The sequence below is a fragment of the Pagrus major genome, chromosome 24 (genome assembly GCF_040436345.1).
Source record: "Pagrus major chromosome 24, Pma_NU_1.0".
NCBI classification, from domain to species: Eukaryota; Metazoa; Chordata; class Actinopteri; order Spariformes; family Sparidae; genus Pagrus; species Pagrus major.
The window spans coordinates 21,728,744-21,752,062 of NC_133238.1; the positions used below are offsets into that span (position 1 = coordinate 21,728,744).

At 38.3% G+C, this 23,319-nt stretch overlaps 3 protein-coding genes across 3 annotated transcripts; all 3 read right to left on the reverse strand.

Annotated features, from left to right (window-relative positions):
* Window positions 1-140: 140 nt before the first annotated feature.
* On the reverse strand, window positions 141-1,285 carry LOC140991954 (OX-2 membrane glycoprotein-like). The gene is made up of 3 exons (XM_073462126.1): window positions 1,214-1,285; window positions 566-904; window positions 141-469 (listed from the first exon to the last, which is right to left on the reverse strand). Exons 1-3 carry the CDS (start codon window positions 1,266-1,268, stop codon window positions 141-143), a joined length of 723 nt encoding a protein of 240 aa, XP_073318227.1. The 5' UTR covers window positions 1,269-1,285.
* Window positions 1,286-2,738: 1,453 nt separating this feature from the next.
* Window positions 2,739-4,453, reverse strand: LOC140991955 (OX-2 membrane glycoprotein-like). The gene is made up of 6 exons (XM_073462127.1): window positions 4,377-4,453; window positions 3,693-4,075; window positions 3,297-3,596; window positions 3,186-3,224; window positions 3,056-3,077; window positions 2,739-2,793 (listed from the first exon to the last, which is right to left on the reverse strand). Exons 1-6 carry the CDS (start codon window positions 4,451-4,453, stop codon window positions 2,739-2,741), a joined length of 876 nt encoding a protein of 291 aa, XP_073318228.1.
* A 2,583-nt stretch (window positions 4,454-7,036) lies between these two features.
* LOC140992218 (OX-2 membrane glycoprotein-like) lies at window positions 7,037-12,016 on the reverse strand. The gene is made up of 6 exons (XM_073462506.1): window positions 11,955-12,016; window positions 11,550-11,639; window positions 10,228-10,479; window positions 9,796-10,125; window positions 8,579-8,666; window positions 7,037-8,466 (listed from the first exon to the last, which is right to left on the reverse strand). The coding sequence occupies exons 1-6, from the start codon at window positions 11,992-11,994 to the stop codon at window positions 8,412-8,414; spliced, it is 855 nt and encodes a 284-aa protein (XP_073318607.1). The 5' UTR covers window positions 11,995-12,016; the 3' UTR covers window positions 7,037-8,411.
* Between the last annotated feature and the right edge of the window lie 11,303 nt (window positions 12,017-23,319).

Genomic DNA, 23,319 nt, shown 5'->3' on the forward strand with positions numbered 1-23,319 from the left:
GAGATCAAACGGTTGTGTTGACTTTAGATCACTTAAAGGTTTACTCACCAAAATCACTGTTGTCTGAAGCATGTTTCACATGTAAGCCTGACAAATAAAAAACAAAAGACATGAGTTTAAAGTCCTCATCGTTCTATGAATCAGTATGTGTGGAAGTGTTTCTCACCATCAGCAGACTGTTTGACTTCAGGAATCATCATGATCTTCTCTTTCTGAGGACCAGAGAGCACTCGCACTGCACATCTGACCTCTGTCTCCATGTTACGGAGACGAGTCAGCACAGCTGTAGTGTTGACAGTGACTGTACTGTTGGTGTTGGTGACATTGACAGAGCTGTACCCAGAAAAGTGGACGTTGTCTCTCAGGACAGTTAATGTCACTGTGGGAGCAGGTCGACCTGTGGCCGAGCAGGACACAACTGTCTCCTCAGAGTTTGAGTCTCCCACATGGAGAACGGGTTCATGCAGCTCTGCACAGACAAGATATCACATGAATTAAATGTTGTTAGTGGTGAGGATGAAGGCACAATGCAGCAGCATGTTGTGTGAAGTTGGTTGGTTCTTACCGTAGACTTGGAGGCAGGTTGTACCAATGAGAGCACCTTCAGGGTCGGCGTTGAACAAACAGTGATAGCAGCCTTCATCTTGTTCTGTCACGTTTCTGATAATGATGGAGCTGCTCTGCAGTCCAGCATCTGCAAACTCTACTTTATCTTTGAACTCAGGATTCACTCTTTGACCATATGTAGTGGTGTAAGTAACTAGAGTCTCCTCCCGCTCAGGTAAAACTTTCTGCCATGTGACCTGAACAACATCTTTAGATTGCAGCAGCTCACAGTTTAAGAGGGCTTCATCTCCTACAGCTGCCATCACAGTCCGCTGTGTTCGTATCAGATCTGTCAGACCTGCAGGAGATGACAGATTACTGTTAGTATGATTGTGCTTTTCTTTAAAAATGTGACATAAAACATTAATTATTAGTCATGTGAAGCCAGAAATCGACTATAACCTGAAAATGTGATTATATTGTACAACATTAAAAGAGCATCTTGTAAAATCATGTTGGAGAACACACACTGATATGAGCACAATGAATGAATGAATGATAGACTGATGCAGACCACATGTAGACGGTTCATCTCACACTGATAGAAACAAAGACCAGTCAGGAGTCACACAGCTGCATCAAAATGATTGTATCGTCTCTTTCTTACCTTTCTGAAAGACTCCAAACACACAAAGTAAATGCAGAACTGCACCGAGCGTCATCTCTGCTGCTGACTGTAGGCATGTCTCCCGCCAAAATGTGCTTGAAAGTGAAAGTATCAACTGCTGCAGGCGGAGCCATGACTGACCTGGATGTGATGTAGTGAAATCTGACACGTGGGGAGGAATAATCCTACAGCAGGATGAACAATATGATCCATCTGACAGAAGATATGAAGCTGCAACAAGCTGCTGCTGCTGATCATTTACTTTGCTGTGTGTTATCCAACATGTTATTAATGATGCGTCATGTTTTAGACACACTGTCTCTGAGCAGAGAGTTCGGTTTTATAACATTTCCTTCCATATTGGTAATACATCACAGTGGGTGTATTACAAGTTGTGGCCATCATGACCAATCACATTTACTTCTTCAATCGTGCGTAAACGCAGGACTCTCCCCGTCATGACACAATGATCATGGACTGTTGTCTGTGACGTGCAGAGTTTTAAACATGAATACAGCAGCTCAAATATACAACTGGTGGCTCTTCTTGTTAAATCTGGACATGTAGACGATCAGATGGTCACCGTGTTTCTTGTGCGTAATAGTGCGCATGTGTTCAAAATGATCCAATAACCAAAAGGAGCCAGTCAAACACCACAGTAGAGCCTAAAATAGAACAGAATTTCTAATAGTTAGAAAGGTAAACATAATCCAGGACAACATTGTACAGAAAAGAAAACACTTCAACCTTTTCTTTTTTATCCCATTTTAATTAGATGTGCAAAATTTACAAATATACAGAAAACATTCAGAATATGTATTTTTTAAAACAACACAACTAAAAGACAATATCATTACAAACAATGCTGAAAGGCCATGAACATATCCCACAGGTTAATTATTAAGTGTTTGACAGGGATCAGCACATGGATGCAAAACAATACAGTGAATGTTATCATGTGTCAGGTAGAAGTCCATGTTAAAGTGCAAAAAAAAAACAACCAACACACACACACACACACACACACACACACACTTAGTATGTCTACTATATAATGTCTGCTGGGATCAGCTCAACTGTGCAAAGAATAAGCTAATGCAGATGATGGATGGAGTAAAACTCTATAACATTCCTCAGTCAGTTGCTCATGTGATCTTCTTTTGTGCCACACCCCTGTGTCGTTCCCTTTCCCCCCACTAGTTGGCACTATAGCCCCAGTCCATTAGAGATATCTTGGACAGGAATAATTGATAGACGGAAATCAATTGAAGGTATCTGAAAGTGAAATAACAGCTAGTCATAATTCAGTTGCGGATATCCGCAATTCACATTGTGAGTAAGCAACCGACCATACATATTTCTATTGTTGATGTTACAAGTGCACAATGCTGACATAAATAATAAATATAAACAGACACGTTGGTCAGTAGGAAAAAAAACACTAAAATAGTGATTTTGAAAATAATGTATTAAAGTAATCAATAGTTCATAAATAGGTCTCTATATATAAAGTTAATAAAGTGTCTTAGTCTTGAGTGTCTTCAGTTGTTTGATTGTCTATCTTGATCCCCTCAGAGTTCCTGTGTGACACATTGAAGGATGAAGACAAATCAGTGCTGAACAACATTCATTAATCATTTTTTCATGGATACTGTGAAAACAGCTCTCTGTCATTAGGATGCCACATCTTGCCTATTAACTCAATAAATACCTCATCATATTTAGTAAGACAAAGGTATTAAAACAACAAAGATGTTGGTTAGAAGACTCACCTGTTTTTGTTTAATATAATTAACAGTGATGATTGCAGCAACAACAACAACACAGGACGCTACCACCAACAATATGATGACCAAGCTGACGTCTGAGAGAGAGACAGAAAACATGTGTTGATTTGATGCATTCAACTGTTATAAAGCCACAACAGATCATATGGGAACACTGAATGAATGCAATCAAAACATCAACTTACTTCTCGAACGGTTATGAAACGCAGACTCCTCATTAAAACCTGGAGGAATAAAGACTTGAGTTTAAAGTCCTCATCGTTCTATGAATCAGTATGTGTGGAAGTGTTTCTCACCATCAGCAGACTGTTTGACTTCAGCAGGAATCATCATGATCTTCTCTTTCTGAGGACCAGAGAGCACTCGCACTGCACATCTGACCTCTGTGCTGTCGTCATGGAGACGAGTCAGCACAGCTGTAGAGGTGACAGTGACTGTACCGTTGGTGTTGGAGACACTGACAGGGTCAGAAAAGTGGACGTCGTCTCTCAGGACAGTTAATGTCACTGTGGGAGCAGGTCGACCTGTGGCCGAGCAGGACACAACTGTCTCCTCAGAGTTTGAGTCTCCCACATGGAGAACGGGTTCATGCAGCTCTGCACAGAAAAGATATCACATGAATTAAATGTTGTTGGTGGTGAGGATGAAGGCACAATGCAGCAGCATGTTGTGTGAAGTTGGTTGGTTCTTACCGTAGACTTGGAGGCAGGTTGTACCAGTGAGAGCACCTTCAGGGTCGGCGTTGAACAAACAGTGATAGCAGCCTTCATCTTGTTCTGTCACGTTTCTGATAATGATGGAGCTGCTCTGCAGTCCAGCATCTGCAAACTCTACTTTATCTTTAAAGTCAGGATTCACTCTTTGACAAAACTCTTTGGCGCAAGAAGCAAGTATCTTCTCCCCTTTGGATAAAAGTTTCTTCCATGTGACCTGAACAACATCTTTAAACTGCACAAGCTGACAGCTGAGACGAGCTTCTTCTCCAGCAGCTGCCGTCACAACCCGCTGTGTTCGTATCAGATCTGTCAGACCTGCAGGAGAAGACAGATTACTGTTACTATGATTGTGGTTTCCTCTTTAAAAATGTGACATAAAACATGAATTATTAGTCATGTGAAGCCAGAAATAGACTGTTACCTGAAAATGTGATTATATTGTACAACATTAAAAGAGCATCTTGTAAAATTATGTTGGAGAACACACACTGATATGAGCACAATGAATGAATGAATGATTGACAGATGCAGACTAGTGTAGACAGTTCATCTCACACTGATAGAAACAAAGACCAGTCAGGAGTCACACAGCTGTGCTTTCAGTTTAAGAACAAGAAGTTACACAGCTGCATCAAAATGATTGTATCGTCTCTTTCTTACCTTTCTGAAAGACTCCAAACACACAAAGTAAATGCAGAACTGCACAGAGCTTCATCTCTGCTGCTGACTGTAGGCATATCTCCCGCCAAAATCTGCTTGAAAGAGAAAGTATCAACTGCTGCAGGCGGAGCTACAGCGTGGGGAGGAATAATCCTACAGCAGGATGAACAATATGATCCATCTGACAGAAGATATGAAGCTGCAACAAGCTGCTGCTGCTGATCATTTACTTTGCTGTGTGTTATCCAACATGTTATTAATGATGCGTCATGTTTTAGACACACTGTCTCTGAGCAGAGAGTTCGGTTTTATAACATTTCCTTCCATATTGGTAATACATCACAGTGGGTGTATTACAAGTTGTGGCCATCATGACCAATCACATTTTCTTCTTCAATCGTGCGTAAACGCAGGACTCTCCCCATCATGACGCAATGATCATGGACTGTTGTCTGTGACGTGCAGAGTTTTAAACATGAATACAGCAGCTCAAATATACAACTGGTGGCTCTTCTTGTTAAATCTGGACATGTAGACGATCAGATGGTCACCGTGTTTCTTGTGCGTAATAGTGCGCATGTGTTCAAAATGATCCAATAACCAAAAGGAGCCAGTCAAACACCACAGTAGAGCCTAAAATAGAACAGAATTTCTAATAGTTAGAAAGGTAAACATAATCCAGGACAACAGAGACATTGTACAGAAAAGAAAACACTTCAACCTTTTTTTTTATCCCATTTTAATTAGATGTGCAAAATGTACAAATATACAGAAAACATTCAGAATATGTATTTTTTAAAACAACACAACTAAAAGACAATATCATTACAAACAATGCTGAAAGGCCATGAACATATCCCACAGGTTAATTATTAAGTGTTTGACAGGGATCAGCACATGGATGCAAAACAATACAGTGAATGTTATCATGTGTCAGGTAGAAGTCCATGTTAAAGTGCAAAAAAATAACAACCAACACACACACACACACACACACACACACAAACACACACACACACACACACACACACACACACACACTTAGTATGTCTACTATATAATGTCTGCTGGGATCAGCTTGACTGTGCATCTGTCTTATTTCGTCTCCACCAAAGCTGGTTCTTTTGTAGCTTTCTCTCTAGACCGAAGGCTTAGTTTGATATTATGTGATTCCTCCAAGAGCACAAAAATTTCACGATTTGTGAATCCACGTCTAAAGTATTCTTCAATGATGGTATCCATTTAGGTCTGCTAAGCCTTGTCTCACTCATCTGTTGCTTTGACGCATATGAGGAAACAAGACATAGGCCTAAGTCAATATTTTGAAATACTAAGTCATCATTTTGAGATACTAAGTTGGTATATTGAGATAGCATCTCAATATTTTGAGATACTATCTCAATATTTTGAGATACTATCTATTTTGAGATACTATCTCAATATTTTGAGATACTATCTCAATATTTTGAGATACTATCTATTTTAAGATAGTAAGTCATCATTTTGAGATACTAAGTCGGTATATTGAGATAGTATCTCAATATTTTGAGGTACTATCTCAATATTTTGAGATACTATCTATTTTGAGATATTATCTCATTATTTTGAGATAGTAAGTCAATATATTGAGATACTATCTCAATATTTTGAGATACTATCTCATTATAATGACTTACAGGATCTTTTCTTTCATCACACTGGTGGAAATGGGCTTCCATAAACATACACTGTATCCATATACAGGAGAAGGATGAGTGCTGGGATAAATACTGACTGTTAAATTACACTATATACATAAAATAAGTGGATATGATAGTATATACAGTGTGGTTATCTCATATTTGTGTATTTAAATTATATATGTGTTTTATAATAAGTATAACATGTTTTTAAAAAATAACGTAATTTTATAATAAAGGAATATTTTATTAATTAAATACAGTCATCTGTATCTTATTTAACTTGTGTGTGCAATATATGACGCACACATGTCCCACCACGCAGAGGGGTGATAACACAACTGCCAGAGACCCTAAGAAAAATTGGCAACTTTTTTACATGTCTTTGTTGTTGTCATCACTAATTTGTCTTATTTTCTCTGTTACTAAAACTCTTATATCTACTAGTTGTGATGCGCATAATCTGTAGACCCACGTTGAGACGGCACTCCTGCAAAAGAAATCTAGCTCTCCAAAATGTTGCATGTAATTCTTGGGACAGCAGAGAGGCTTACAGTTAATAGTTTAAAAAGGTTTTTATATTACATTGTCTGTGGGATTAAAAACATTTGCAGGCTCAGCACAGAAATGACCAATAAGGATAAGAATAAGGATTTTTGTGGGTCTAGTCAGTCAGTCTCATTTATGTTAGAGTTTACATTTATACATGTTTACTTTTTTTTACTGAAAAAACTGCAAAAAGATGTTTATACGTCTGTCTGTTTGTCTTGTTATTGGACTTAGACTGAAAAACCTGAGTGTCTCTCCTCAGGATGAGCTTGCAGGATTTTTGTCAAGAGTTTTTCTTATTATTCTAATATACATGTGTCTAACAGGCAGTTTTGTCAGTAGGTCTGATTCAGTTATAGTCACTGTTCTGCTGTGAGGAGCTTTACTTCTTGCACACATAATCCAGGGCATCACAAACATTGCACACAGGTGAAATCACTTCTTTTTTTACTTACATGAACATAAATAAATAAATACATGGGTAAAGGTCAGAGAATACATGATCACATCAACTTAAAGATTAGATCAATAGAAATTGTGGAGAAAGTGCACGGACATAATGCATATAATGCAGGGCTCAGCACATCAATGCAAAACAATACAACTAACCTACGGTATGTACGTACTAAACCACAGTTACAACCATACAGTAAATTTATATTTGAATATGTTTTTTTTATATTTAAGATGTCCATCGAGCAATAAATAACATTACTAAACACACATATTGAACATTAAAGTTCCCAATGGCAAGAAACGTGCAAATATAGCAACACAGAAAATATATTACGTATATTATGTTATATACATTGTCAGATTTAAATTCCATATATAAATAAATATAGAGATGTAATGAGTATCTATGTAGAAATAATTTTGTAAATAATTACTATGTTTACTGTATAGATCACATATTCCAGTAAATTGTTCCACTGTGCATGCAGTGTTCAATTTTGGCCTATGCAGCTGCTCATACAGGTATGATGATAAAACAATAAAGTGTATAAAATTTCTTTTACATTCCTTGGTCGGTTTCAATTACGTGAGCATGTGGTCTGTCAAGATCACCATTTCTGTGTCTTGGGTCCTTTTCACCACAAGTCCACTAGATGGCACCATCACCCCAGTCCTTGACATTACTGCCTCCTCCAGGACCAGGCACGTCAGCTTGTTAGATTTGCCTGAAGCAACTATTGCATTGTGTTGCAGTCACTGTAATGTTACTGCTTAAAAGTCCCATTTGTGATTACTTATTCTAAAATGTAAACACATACTTTACCTCAGTTACTTAGAAGCATCTCGTCTAATACTTATATGAAACATTGTTCCTCGTTCCTGTATGTTTACATTCTACAAAGCCTGAACAAGCATTTGCTTGAAGCTCCATAAACGAACCTAAAGTGCTGAGTTTTGCAATTTAAAAGAAATGTCAGTGAGACAGGTAGTTTTCAAAAAATTCCACTTTGTCTTGTGAAAACTACCTGTGGAAAATGGATCTTGATTGCAACATTTAGCTTAAGTCACTGCTGCATTGCTTAAAATAATTTTTTTTTTTATAATGCTTGCATACCTGAAAATTAAGTAAAAACACAAGTGTAAGAAAGGCAATAGCTCAGCAAACACCTTTGGGTCGACTGTTATGTAAATGGTAAATGGACTTGCATTTCTAAAGCGCTTTTCCAGTCTTCTGAACGCTCAAAGTGCTTTACAACACTTGTCAGATTCACCCATTCACACACACATTCATACAGTGATGGCGGAGGCTGCCATGCAAGGTGCCAACTGCTCATCAGGAGCAATTTAGGGTTCAGAGGACACCTTCCTCCTGAGCTACAGCCTCCTGATTCTTGCTCTTTGACCTGCTAGAAAGAGAGAAAAGCAGATGTTATTATATGATATTTACCCATAAGGAGAATTGCACTGCTGTATATTTACTGTAAAGAAAATGTCTTACATAGTGTCAAAATATCTCACTTTTTTTGCTTCAACGCAGCAGCAACAGCGATGAGGGGAACAAACAGCGTAGCACAAACTATAAGTGCTACAGCTGACGGAGACAGTCCTGGAGAGAAAACAACTCAGGGTCAGTTGCCACAGAAATAAGGTAACTGACATTTACATTAAAAGAGGAAGTAGGGATTTTTTTTCCTTCTTACTAGAACACTCTCACTTTTAAATGCAGAGACGTAACTTCCCCGATCTGACAGCTGACCTCCCCAGAGAGCTAATGCTTATCAGTAGAACAGGCTGTACTATGAAGTTGCTTTTTCTGGAACATGAAACTGAAACCATCCCAGGAATCTAATGAGTCACTGCCAGCTGACTCAAAGGAAGGATCATACTACATGCATCCGAAACTCTTCCCAGACCACCTCACTGACTGGATATCAGGGACTTTTTGGAGTTCCTGGATCAGTGAACGTGTTCAGTGACCTCATGTGTCATCACATTGTCACCTCAGTGACGCACGTATTTCCCTTGGTTGACTCAAAGGAAATTACGATTGATTTCCTTGGCAATGACTGATGTAAGATAACAGTAAGCAGTACGTGCCTTTATCTCTAGTAGGCTGGACTATAGCTGACCCAGAACGCTGCTGCCAGGGTTGTAAACAAAAATAGAAAAAAAAACCTGAATGGGTCTGTTGTTTATTCTTCATGGTCCTGAGTTTTAGCTTTCACTTCCTGTTTTAAGATGAAAGCCTCTTATTATGTCTTATGTTTTTACTTCCTGTATTTGTGTATTCCCTCCTGTTGTATATGTTCTTCAGACCATCCCAGTTTGTACTTTACTATAGTAAACCTTTTATAACCTGTCTTTTCTTTTTCCGCTTGCTTTTTAAACCTGCTGTTTGTTACTTCGTCCTGCCTGCGTTAGCGACTTGCATTTGGGTCCTTTTTGCTTTTTCATTCATATGTATTCTTATCATTTCTTTTGTTGTGCTCTCGCCTGCGTAATCTGTATTTCTAATCTTTACTTTGATTGACTCTGTTCTGCTGTTTAACAATCACTTCCTCTCACTTTGCATACTTTGCAGAGATGTTAATCACTGTAACTTTTTCTTGGAACCCAGTCCTCCAGTACACTAAAATAATCATGGGACTTCCTGAGTGGTTCAGTTACTGTACTTTACTAGCATTTGTTACAGTAAAACAGTAGACATGCCTGTAAATAATGACTAATATGGATACCTTTATCAACTTCCGGATTCGGAGGACCGGCACCCAAAGAAAAAGGGATCTTCTCGGTCCTTTCTCCTGTCATTCCAACGTTCAGCAGGCAATCCACATGTCCGCTCCAGGCTTTAGGTACTTTCACAGTGATGTTGCGGCTGCTGGTGAATGTGTGGTCGCTGTTTGTTACTGTAGTCTGTTTTTGGTCTACAGAGGAGGCACCAGCTGAGGGGACCAACTGAATGGTTGGAGCTGGTTTACCTGTCGCAGAGCAGCTAAACACAACCTCCTTCATGTCTTCTTCCTCGTGTTCACTGCTGGGAGCTTGCACTTTCACCTCGGATATTCCTTGATAGAGAATAAAAAGAGGCACTTTACAGGCTGCAGCTATTCTAATAAAGATAATTTTGTAACACGGATGCTTTAATTACAAAAAAATTTGGAATTTACCTTGCACTGTGAGGCAAGTCTGTCTTCTTTTGGAGCCATCAGGGTATGCATTGAAAGAGCAGATGTAGCAGCTTTCATCTTCCCACGTCACGTTTTTCAGAGTGATGGATGTTGAGCGGAGAGACGCCTCTGTGAAGATCACTTTCCCCTGGTACGGCTCATTCACCTGCTGTCCGAAGCGTTTGCTGTAGGTCGCCAAATTCTCAATGGACTCGTCCTTGAAAAGCCTCTGCCACGTGACCTGGAGAACACCTGTTGGGAAAACAACAACAAACTATTATATACAAGTACAGCTGAACTGATAACTCAATCAATTAGTCGACTGACTGGACCATGAATTATTGTCATAGTTGAACTGATAAATTCATCGTCTTGATGTAATCTGCTGGCCAGGACTCCCTTGTTAAAGAGATTCTGAATCTCAGAGAGAATACTGACAAAATAAAGGCTAAATTAAAAAAATATATAATAATAATAATAATGATAATAATGCAATTTTTTGAAATTTAAAAAGCACTGTTTACTACAAACAAAACAACCAATCAATAAATCCAGATATTAATGAGTAGATCAGTCCATGAGGAAAATAACCATTCAAAATAGTTCAAAATAAGCTCATCTAATGATTTATAGCAGTCAGGAAAGACTACTGAAAATCTGCATTCAAGTACATTTACATTACTGAGATATTACTCAATTACAAGTAAAAAATACTACAAAAATGCAGATTAAAGGTTTAGATATTAATTCAATTTGTACTCAGTAATCAAATATGATTTTGAAAGCAACTAAGTAGATTATATGGTGAGATGCATACTTAAGTACAAGTACAATTACAGACTTGAAAAAATACTCATAAAAGTCCAAAAAATTTCTTAATTAGTTACTTCCACCCCTAAGTGCAACATTCTCATTTAATAACTTTCACTTAGAGTATTTTATAGTGTGGTATTATTACTCTACATTAAAGCAACATTATGTAGAAATTGGCACTTTGTGCGATTTGGAGCCCCCTGCAGTTTCTGAGTGCAACAACACTGTAAATACAAAATCCCAGGTCTGTAACAATTTGTCAGACTACAAATAAAACTGATTATAACAATGTTGTGTTTTGAAATATTGTATGTTGAAGTAAACATGTATGTAAGGCTGTGATCCTCTCACTGAAGTCACATAGTGCAGACACATGCAACAGAGACACTGTACCATCGACATGATCCTGAAGCTGGTAGTTTAAGGTAAAACAGGTACATGGTGTCTGAATATTTCCTCCACCACTGGTTACATCTTTACTACAAAACATTTTAACGTCACATCCACACCTGTTGGGTTGGCTAATGTGCATCCATAGTGTGCATCCCCGCCATAGACAGCTGTTACATTTCCATAACCGGTGAGTTGTGACACTGAGGCTGCAAACAAACACAGCAGCTTGTTGGTTAATGGTTATTCTGTTTATTAAACAAATGAATAAAGTAATAAACTTTGACTATGAATAAAAAACAGAGCGTATATCTGGATTTTCAATAACATATAAATAAACACACTTTGAATGTAGACTTCTTTAAATAAGGCTGTATAATAATGAAACCTATAAAGGTAATCTCTAGGCTAAGGCTACAGGATAAGATACGCTTTTATTGAAGATAAATACAGCTGTTGTAGCAGCACAAGCACAGAAACAGTACATAGTGCAATTACAAGGCAAACAATACAGTGACACTTACCTTTAAAGAATAAAGCAATGGAGAGCAGGATCAGCAACATCTTCCAATGCTGTACAAGACACACTTTCAGTTTCCAGAGGCTGCTCAGGCTTTTAAATGTGGCTAAAGGAAACCAAAAGAGTGACACATAAGAGGGCGGGATTTACCTGATTGATCGGTTATGATGCTGACCACACAAACTCTGGGGATTATTTACATTTTAAAAGAAATGGGCTAATTTCAGGAATCAATAAAATGAATAGTCTTTTAAATCTAAATTTACATGACATGAAAAGGGAATGCATTTATGATACTGGACTCACAAGGTGAAATAAATTACTATTGATAAATTATAAGATAACAGGACTAATATCTTATTGATGATTCATTAGTAAGATTACAGGAGATGTCAGATTGTTTAAACAAGGGTTAAACTGTAACAAATGCAGATAAGAAGCAAATACCTATTTCAATCTCACTGGCTGCTTCTCTCTGATTGTAAGTACTCAAACCACTTATGTCCTGTAAATTGTTTATTTACTGTACAGCTGTACTCTACTTACAACAACTCCAGTAACAGCCGTCAGAAAAAACCCCAGAAGCAGAAGTGTTGAGGTTATATTGTGACGCCTATTCCCTGAGGACTACATAGTCATATTCTTGTGGTAGTGAGTGTGAAAAAGAAACATGTGAAATCTGACACACGTCGTTCCAGAAAACTTGAAATTACACCTCCAAAGTGGGTTGGGGAAGTCCACCTGACGAGGATGGAGCATGTGTGAGTACATATAGAGGAAACAAGCTTCTCAACAATAACTTGTGTATAGCATAAAGAAAATACTACATAATGGATAATTTACCTTTCCACTGCTAATGAGTGACTTCAGTGGGACCACCGTGGTTTCAGTGGTTTCTGCTCCTGAATTACAGATGGTCCAAAAAATTATAATAAGATTTTGGCAGTGCATTAAAGTACAGGATGAACAAGGAACAGGAACAATTGCTGTTTGATATTAACCCTTATGTTTCCATCCAAGGAGACTTCATCATGGGTTAGGTGTTTGTAGTGGTGCAATATATCTGGTTACGTGCAATAATATGCATGCTGAGTTTAATTCTCAATCAAGTCGAGTGCAATTCATGTTTATAACTGTTCTTACACTTGTTTTTTATACTTGACACCTTTACCTACTTCACTTTATACTTGTACTGTCAATTTGCTGTGTACTGGTGTTTTTATTTGTATGACCACTGAGGAGTTGCACTGGAATTTCATTGTGCATTGTGCAATGACAATATAGGCATTTTATTCTATTATAGTTTCTGCCACTAGGGGTCTCCAAATCAAAACAAAACAAAAGACGTTTGTTTGTCACATGCAGAGTCAGACTTTCTGGAGGAATAAACGCCCAGAGTCACATCAGATTCTCCTCTGATCCAGAGCCATTAACCGACCGGAGGAGAGCTCAGAGATATCTTTTTAACTTTTGGGATTAAAAAGCGGATTTTATCTTCACTCCTATATATCAACCTGACTGCAGCAGCGATCCGAAGAGGTGACCTCCATTGTCGGTGTTTCTGTGATGTAATGTTGACTGCAGTCAAGTCTCAGGTGAGTGCTGAGTTGAGTGAGAGTTGACCTGAATTCAAACATGCAGACACACACACCCTCTTTCTGTGCCGTTGCCCGTTAGCTTACAGCTAAAGCACAGTGCACTATTGTAATCTGTTTTTTTTTGCAGGTGAATAAACACGTCTGTAGTAACGCAGATACGAACAAATGATCCCATTGTCAAACAAGTTTCGGGAGGCAAAAATATGCTTGGCTGGTGGTGAACATACCTTTAAAGAACCACCATTGCTGACGTGACTTGGGCACAAATGTTCTTGGACAAGATCAAGTTTTATTCTCAGTAAGTTTAACTTCGTTCGCCAACTTCCCTCCTCACTCTCTGACTCCCTCACGGAAGTTATAGCAATAGACGACCAACCCCTCAGTGAACTTGAGGATTTTTCTGGGTTTGAACATTCAGGTACACAACTCAACAAAATATATAACAAAGGTCTAGTCATTTTTATAGAATCACAAAATTCTTACATATTATATCTTTAAAGTGGCTACAAGGAACTTTCAGTTTTTGAAGATTCTAGCGACCCCTTTGGATAAAAGCGGTACAATACCAGCGCCTGCTGTTGTAAAAATATTTGCTAGTGTGTGCCGACATCACATGTATTTGTTATTTGTGAGTTCAGCAGGGTGGATCCAGTTCCAGGTAACTCATGATGCCATGTTGAGTAATGTTTACTGACTAAAAACATTACTGTGACTCATCAGGAATTGTGTCAATTGTCCATTGTTTCTGTGTCCAAAAATCACTTGTCTATTTCCTGCATTTTTCGCTGGAAACATTGCAGCACAGTGCAGCGGGATATAATAGTAGTGGCATCGCATGCAAACAGAGCCCTAAGGCTGCATTAAGATACCTCTTAAATACCTCTTCATGTTTGTTGTGCAACATATAGTAACCTTTCCTAATGATTAAACCTCTTGTGTAACCTGTTTACAAAACACCAGGAAGGGGAAGTCACTGTTTGATTCTTCTTAGGAGTCTAGGAAAGAACCTAACTGTTCTGTGTAAGGGAGTCGCACATTTTCAATTATTCAATGGACTCTGGGAAAAATGTTAAAAGACTGTACAAAGATTGTAGAACGACTTAAACTGATTGATAATAGTTTACAAAAATGTAGAAAAAGCACGTTTTTATAGTAATTGTTAAGTGAACTCTCACTCACAAGTCATTTTCATTTTCATTTTCATTTAGCTATAAATGATTCCACATCCCCAAAGAGGGAAGGGCTTGGTCCAAGGGTTAATTGCACACAATTGTATAGCTGTGTCACAAGCTCATGATGATATGTTGAGGTAATCATAGACTACAGCGGAATATTTTGCTAGAGCCAGTATGCATCTTTGAAAATGGTGACTCGTGTGCAGTTTTTATATTCTGGAAATTTAAAAGTATCTATTCCAAACTATTCATTTCATGTGGGAAGTACCTGTGCAGCCTGGCAGCTGACACCTGTAATTTCATACCAGAATGCGACGCTGAAAGCTCAGCTAGTGGCTTGTGGGTTGGCAATACTATCGCATCAACATTAAACCACAGGTGCATGAACTAGATTAAAACCAGACTACGGTTTTGGTAACAAGCGCCACTTCTCTGATTTTCAACCTGATCTGTGTGCACCAGCTGTAGACAGTCACGGCCTGCCAGTCATTTGCAAAAACAACTTTAGTTATCTTAAAGTTAAATTTTCATGTGAACACGCTGCAAAGACTACAGCTAGCTCATACACTCTGAGCCTGCATGAGAGGTAATAACTCTCCATACCACAAGGTGACGTAGTCTGTAAAAGTCATTCAAAGGGGGAAATAGGGAGACTCCAGACTGTGGATCAACAAACCATTATCATAAATCAGGGTTTGTTGATACCACTCTCACTAATATAGCCACATCTAATTGAGAATATGTCTGATATAAAGCTGAAAAAAGCACATGGGGGGAAAAATAACGGGAAACCGCATTAAATGGATCCATGTTTCCATTTCTCTTCTTGTGCACTGATTCGAAAAGCCGGCAACAAGGGCTGACTAGTGTTAACTGCGCAGGACACATTGCAAAAACTAGGGTCACGGACGCTCAACGGCGGCCTGACTGGCGGTCTAGCGAGTCAGGTCCCTAACAACCACTAACATTTGGCTTTGTCTCTTTAGGAAAGGGTAAAATCTGCATTCATTCTCGGGTCAAATGACTCCGGAGTAGTCTAGCATGTATTTCGGCTCCAGCTCTCAAGTGCGATGAAGTTAAGGACATTGGTGCGTAAATACTTTTCCATACATCTCCGATCAAGCAGCACTCGACCATCTCTGACATTGAAAGAGTGAACGAAGTAAGTACTAGTACATTCTGATGCGTTCATGACGTTAAACTCTGCGGCTTGATCGAGGTTCATATCCACTTTGTATCTGCTCAGACCAACCAACCGTGGCTGGCCTTACCGGTTTGATCGGTATCAGAATACTTAGAAGTCCAGCCACCACAACCGATAACTAATTCCGATAGCCACTAATGACCATCCCCTCAGGAACGAGAAACATTTCATGAGTCATGTCCTTTGTCTAATATTTCAATATGACATTGTGTTCGAGTCCCGCAAGTGTGCTGGGAATTCGGGTGGGTCCCCTTCCAATAACATGTCCAGCATCCCAGAGATAACCCCCTCAACATTCTCATATACCGTTTGTGTAAATGGTGTGAAATCAGATCTGAAAAGCAACTTCAGAATCATGTAGTGTAGTAAAAATTACAATATTTCCCTCTGAAATGTAGTTCAGTTGAGGTATAAAGTAGCAGAAAATGGTGAACACTGAAGTAAAGTACAAGTACGCCCAAACTGTACATCAAAATCTTGACATGTACAATAAACTAGAAAGTGAAATACAAAAAAAGGAGAAGTCTTTTTGCTGATTCAATCCTGGATTATGAAATCAAGCTTCAGTATGTGCCCGACAGCATGTTTACATGCATTTTTACCGTCTACTTTTGTTTATAACACTTAATGTCATTCAGGGACGTACAATTTAAATAAAGGTTAGCAACTGTACTGTAGAAAGTACATGTTATTTAATCGTTGGGGTTTAATTGTTTTAGCTTTGTTCGACTTTAACTTAGTGCTCGTTACGCTGTTTCCACTTTGTGTCACTGGAGCTTTTGCAGTCATCTTGATCCACTGAAAATTTAATTGAAAGTGGGGGAAAACGCAGACCTTGTCACATGCAGATGCTGACTAATTTCCCTTATATCCGCCTGAATAGTGCTGAGGGAATCTGTTCTCTTGACCCTTAATAAAACCTACTGCAGACGGGCCTGCCCCGAAACTCTGATAAGTGAAATCAGCAACCCTAAAAAGACGGGCAACTCAACTGTAAACATTTGACGCTTGCTTTAGGGTGTGAGGAGGGAAAACACTGCTCAACAGAGACTGTTAAAATTATACATGAACTTAGTCTTAAGCTCATTCCGACAGTGTGCTTCTATTCATAAAAGAGGCTGAGCATTAAAAACCTTGCTGAAGCAAGTTCTGGGAATTCCATTTATAACCTGTGATCCATAAATCGACCTCAAATGTTGGTACCTATGTGATTTCCCCTCATATAGTGTCAACACAAATGACTCAGGAATAGTCATTGACCTGAGAAAGAGAAAAAAGGAAATCTCTGCAGAAGACAAGACCACAGCGTAGAGGAGTCTGACGCAGGCAGCCATGTTTTATTTGGTTGATTGAGTAGTGGGTTTACAAACAAAGCAAAACACGAAGCATTGGAGCGCCTCGCTGTTGCACATTGCTCGCAAAGCTCATGTTTAAGACTGATCTTAAGTCTGTTGATTATACGAAGCCCCAGGTGCGTGACCTAGTCGTACTTCCTCTTAAAGAAAGGGAGTGTTAGCAGGGGAACACCAGAGACAACAACAACAAAGGATTCAAAGTACGTCTGTGTGCTTCTTGAGTAAAAAAGAAAGAAAATCTTCCTCATTCGTAGTTACAAAATAAATCAGTCACACTGCAGACTTCATTCATATAGAAAGCACATTTGTACATCAAATCAATGTTATTTAAATGAGAAACTATCAGAGGGCATGAGGCGACAATATATAGTTGACCATTAAAGCATGCACTCATTCTGAATGGTTCGCTTAGAGAAGACAGATGGTCTGAAAGAGGAGTGAAAGAATCCATCTATGTCAAACTGGAACGACCATCTTTGAACAGAGGAGGTAGACTAAGACATTACTTATCACCCACCTACGATGCTGTCCTGAGTTCCCTCCCCAGACAGCCTAACAACCATTCACACCTGAGCTCACCTAGCCCTAGCAACCTACATGAAGGCCGGTTGCGTCAACGGCCCACAATTGACCCTAATGACTCCATGAGGACACTCCCACACAGAGTTTAAAAGCCTGCAACTCCCCTCCAGTTAGTTAGAACTGGAGACGCCTCTTGGATAAGAGGTGACACGTCTTCAAGGAACTGAAGCAAGTCCAGCTGCTGATGATACAGCACTTGGATCTTATCTTATCTTATGTATGCTTGATATAATTTCTTGAAATTCCTATAAATCAGCTATATTGAGCTGTTTTTTACCCATAATAGTTTATCAGGCCAAATTTCAAGGGTTAAACACTTCTTTTAATAGATATATAGGGATAAAACATAAAACAAAGGCATTACTATGAACACAAGTTTACAATATATGGACCTATATTATTTTGATAAATCAAAAATGGCCATATTACATTTAACACGAAAATTGCCTTTTTAAAACAAGGTATATTTTAGATGTAACCCAGCAAAACTCTTTAAAAAACACAAACAAATAACTTTTCTTTAACTGTTTATTTGTCATTGAATTAGTTGATTCTGATCACCATTACAGCATAATATAATAATAATGTATTGCCCTTACTGAGCTCAACTTTATACATTAAACTTGCACAACACAGCAATGTTCTGGAGTGACATACAGTCTCCTACAGATGAAATTACAGAAGTCTTCACAAAGCAAAACACTACCACCTTGTGGACAACAGGCCCTATTTCACTTGTGATTAAAAACCAAAACATGCATCACATGGAAACAGACACAGTATAACTGGAGCTCTACAAAACAATCCCCTGCATGTGTGTCCTCTCTTGTCAGTATAACTGTTTAGTGACATTCACTCTGACGATCGAGTAGAGCCCGCTCTCTCTCCGTATGAAGGTGCTGTACGGGTCGATGTCCTGCGGCTCCTGCAGAAAGACATGTATCTTAAACATGATTCATCGCATGACTGAAGAATATGTAACATTTTCTTGTACATTACCGAGTTTGGACTGCTGCTCGGTGGTTCTGGTTTTCTTCTGTTGGGTAAAACAACAATGCGACAGTAATGAGCCTCGGTGGTTATTCAGTCTGCATCGTGTAGCTTATTTTTACAGACAAGACAGGAAATGAAAGATGTCGGTCACTGCTGCATATGAAACTAGGTCAAGATCTTGCTAGATATGACTGCAGTGTACTTTGTTTTAAAATCTGACAAATGTGTTATTAAAAACATAAAGTGGATTTGATTTGACTCCTGGTGTCGAAGATGCTGCATGTAAATTAAATCAAGCTAAAATTTGTTCACCGTAATGGATACAGTTAAATTGTTTCAGTGTTGAATGCTATAAAGTCATGAAGCAATCCTAAAAAATAATCAGGAACATTAACTGTAATGATTATAACAGTAGTATCTTACCCACGACGTAATCTTCCGTAGATTAACCCAAGAATTACTGTAGTTGTGATCATGACTACAGTTACAGCGATGTAAGCGCTTGGAATTGTCATTCGTGTTGAATTGCTGGTGTTTGCATCCTCTGAAACATCGTAAACAAAAAATCCATGTCACAAACACCAATAACGCTTTACAGGAATCTGAAACTCAAAGTTAAGGAAGCAGAATTACACTGTATGCTTTGATAAAACTGTAAAATGTAAGCACAGCCATCATACTACGATGTTAACGATACAATACAACACAGTGGAATATAACGATGAGGAAAAATAAATAAAATGTGTTTACCTTCCACAGTGACATTCAGATTCAGAATAAATGTTCCACCAGGATGTGTACACTCACAGCTGTAGTTCCCACTATCCACTGGTGTTAAACCGGTCAGGTGGAGAAATGCAGTCTGATTCTCCACAATAAGTTTTAATCTGGAGTCACATTGATGCTCAAAGCCCTGTCCATGTTGATACAGCAGGCGACACTCTTCTGACCCGTTTCTCTCTGTTCTGATCTTACACACTATAAGTGTGATGATACTAAGTGTTGAATTGGTGCATATTGGAGTGACATCCGGTTCACTCCCAATGGTTTTCACAAGACTCACTGCAATCAATCACAATAACATAAAGTCTAAGTTAATGATTGCTGACGATTAAAAAAAACACAGAAAAGTTGTTCTTCTAAACCAAAGACAGGAAGATGAGGGAGAAAATGACTTGAATAAATTTAACATTATATGAAAATGAGTTTCTCTACATTACCTCTACTGTCTTTAATGCCAAAACACACAGTTAGTGGCAGAAGAAGAAAAAAGTACAGTTTCCATTTCGCCATACTGGTCAAGAAGCACCTGCTGCTGGTGAACAACACATTGTAATGAAGACAGCACAGACAGACCCTGTTGTACTGTTCTCTGACTATTAACCTCAAACTCTCAGATGTACAAGCTGGTTTGAACCCCTCTGTAAAGGAAGTGCTGCTGCAGCTTCCGCTTTCATATCAAGACACTTGAAAAGGTAAGACAGTAAACAAATGAGTGAAGAGAAAGAAAACATTCAGGCTGTGAATATTAAAGGGACTTCAGTGACTTTATAGTAACTGTATAGTGTCTAAATACACCCAAATAGTGTCTTGTATGGTGACATTTAAAGACACAATTGTAATGTTTGTGCACAAGAAAATATTCATACCCATGTTAAATGTGTTTATAATATGATGTCATGTCAAACATCAGGTCTACAGACTACAGTTTAAGCTAGATCCACCAAAAGTCCAACCAATATTAACTACGTTGCTCACAGTATGTGTGATCAGTATGAGTCAAACATCATGCACCGTGCTGAAACTGACATGTTGCTTTTGTGGTCACTACATATTTAGAGGCCTCAGCTTAAGCTGTAAATAAAAAGTTGCATGATCTTTGCAGCGCGTTGCAATTTGTGTTACTCACACAGCACTGTTACAACTTGACTCATTGTGAATGACAAAAACACATCTCACTTAATAATAATCAGATAAAGAAACAAACTGTAGCATGGTTCAAATAGTTTATTGCAACAACAGTGGTTTGTGCAAATATTACAAGCTTTTGGGATATGTATTCTTCAATTAACAGTAATATTTACTGCATTTTATCCTTAAATGCCAGTAATGAGGCATTTATAATGAACATTGGACAAATCATGAAATTAAAATTTTAATGGGTCCTACAAAAGGCGTGCTCTTTTCCCCGGGAGAAACTAGTCAAACAGCAGCTCTCATACCCTCCATCTCCACAAAATATGTTACATATTAATTTTTTTTACACTGTTCTGCCTATTTCCGCCCTTCTGTGTTGTGATTGGCTGGTATTTGTTGCCTAGATGTTCTTGTGACTTGATACTAGCGGTGACACACGTCAACATTTAAATACTGTTCTGTGTAAGACGTATTCGAAACAACACCATTCTTGCCAAATATAGCATCTACTTAGGGGCCTGTTCTCCTGCTGTGTCAAGTTCTGAGGGGATTTTATTTTCTTCTCCTGTATATGAACAATAAAACAGTTATTGTACCCCTCAGTATATTAAAATCATCTTCTTGCGTACATAAAAAGCAAACAAGAATTTAATTATTTTGGATTTCTCAAAGAACTGAAGTCCAAATATAATCAGTAATCTATCGTCTCGGTGAGTCAAGAACATCCACATGTTACAATCATTTTATCTTGATTATTTGGTTTATATGTTTTCATACTCTGTGCAACTTATATCAGACTCTCCTCCATCCATGTCCTGGTTATCCAAGTGGACAGTCAGTATATTGGAGGCTGAATATGACATAGTTTGGTAGAGATCACTTGCTGGATGCTGGAGACTTGTGTAGGGGTCGTCTGGGTCATCTTCATCCTATGGAAAAAAAATCTTGATCATGTCTTTAAATTGGACTAAATTATGTTGAACAGTGGTTGAAACATTATCGTCATAAAATACTCACCAAAGAGCTGGAAGACTCATCTTGAGATTGTCAATGTGGCTGACCTTGAAGAGTCTCTTTAAATAAGAAGGTATATCAGAGTTAGAGGAACATCAAGTATGCACAGAAATATCAAGGTAGGACTTCAAGCTTATGTTTAAATTTTAATAATAACTTTCTATACTGTTATATACTGTAAATGCAGCATATTAACATTCATAGAAATGTTTTCCATTTTTCCACAGAAAATTTATCATCCTAGTCTCCCCAAAATAATAAATAAGAAAATCTGCTATTTCAATGAAAATATGAGTTTCTCACCTGTTACTTTTTGTTCTGAAGACAAATCCCAGCATAACTCCAGTTATAATGAGGACAATAGTGACACCAATCCAAACCCATGGAATTGGCATTTGAGTGAAACTGCTGGTGGCTGCATCGTCTAAAACATTGTAAAAAGATCTTAGTCAGAAATATCTGGTAAAAATCTGGTATTTGCTCTAGGACACAAAACAACTTTTGTTGGCTGGATTAATGAATCTTTAAAGGACTGTAAAGGGCAGTTGTAGCATGATAATCATCTTACACATAGTTAAAGTAAGAATACATAAAATGTGTTTACCTTCCACAGTGACATTCAGATTCAGGAAAAATGTTCCATCAGGATGTGAACACTCGCAGCTGTAGTTCCCACTATCCACTGGTGTTAAACCGGTCAGGTGGAGAAACACAGTCTGATTCTCCACAATAAGTTTGAATCTGGAGTCACATTGATGCTCAAAGCCCTTTTCATAATGATACAGCAGACGACACTCTTCTGGCATGTTTCTCTCTGTTCTGATCTTACACACTATAAGTGTGATGATGCTAAGCGTTGAATTGGTGCATAGTGGAGTGACATCTGGTTCACTCCCAATAGTTTTCACAAGACTCACTGCAATCAATCACAACACCATAAAGTTTGAGTTAGTGATTGCTGTATTTTTGCATTTTTTGAATTCCACTACATTGACAGTAAGAAAAAACAGAAAAGTTGAACTTCTAAACCAAAGACAGGAAGATTAGAGATTTCACATTATATGAAAACTAGTTTCTACATTACCTCTACTGTCTGTAATGCCAAAACACACAGTTAGTGGCAGAAGCAGAAGAAAGCACAGTTTCCATTTTGCCATACTGGTCAAGAAGCATCTGCTGCTGGTGGTGAACAACACATTGTAATGAAGACAGCACAGACAGACTCTGTTGTACTGTTCTCTGACTATTAACCTCAAACTCTCACAGAGATACGAGTTGGTTTGAACTCCTCTGTAAAGGAAGTGCCGCTGTGGCCACTGCTTTTTTTATATTAAGAGACTCAAAAAGGTCAGACAGAGAGCAAATGAATGAAAAGAAAGAAATGTTCAGGCAATGGATATCAAAATAGGAATTCAAGGACTTTACAATAACTATAAATTACCTAAATATACTAAAATAGCGTCTTGCTTGGTGAAATTCAAAGACACAATTGTCAGTTTTGGACTTTGAGTGAAATTCTCTAATGTCCCTT

Excerpts from the sequence above, each read along its gene's own strand:
- LOC140991954 (XM_073462126.1), bottom strand. The coding sequence starts at position 1,268 with ATGACGCTCGGTGCAGTTCTGCATTTACTTTGTGTGTTTGGAGTCTTT. Across the intron at positions 905-1,213 it reads GTTTGGAGTCTTTCAGAAAG|GTCTGACAGATCTGATACGA; the intron begins GTAAGAAAGAGA and ends CATCTCCTGCAG. Across the intron at positions 470-565 it reads AACCTGCCTCCAAGTCTACG|AGCTGCATGAACCCGTTCTC; the intron begins GTAAGAACCAAC and ends TTGTCTGTGCAG.
- LOC140991955 (XM_073462127.1), bottom strand. The coding sequence starts at position 4,453 with ATGCCTACAGTCAGCAGCAGAGATGAAGCTCTGTGCAGTTCTGCATTT. Across the intron at positions 3,225-3,296 it reads AGTCAAACAGTCTGCTGATG|GTTTTAATGAGGAGTCTGCG; the intron begins GTGAGAAACACT and ends TTATTCCTCCAG. Across the intron at positions 2,794-3,055 it reads GTCAGCTTGGTCATCATATT|GAACTCTGAGGGGATCAAGA; the intron begins GTTGGTGGTAGC and ends TGTGTCACACAG.
- LOC140992218 (XM_073462506.1), bottom strand. The coding sequence starts at position 11,994 with ATGTTGCTGATCCTGCTCTCCATTGCTTTATTCTTTAAAG. Across the intron at positions 8,667-9,795 it reads GAATCCGGAAGTTGATAAAG|GACTGTCTCCGTCAGCTGTA; the intron begins GTATCCATATTA and ends TTTTCTCTCCAG. Across the intron at positions 8,467-8,578 it reads GCTGCGTTGAAGCAAAAAAA|CAGGTCAAAGAGCAAGAATC; the intron begins GTGAGATATTTT and ends CTCTCTTTCTAG.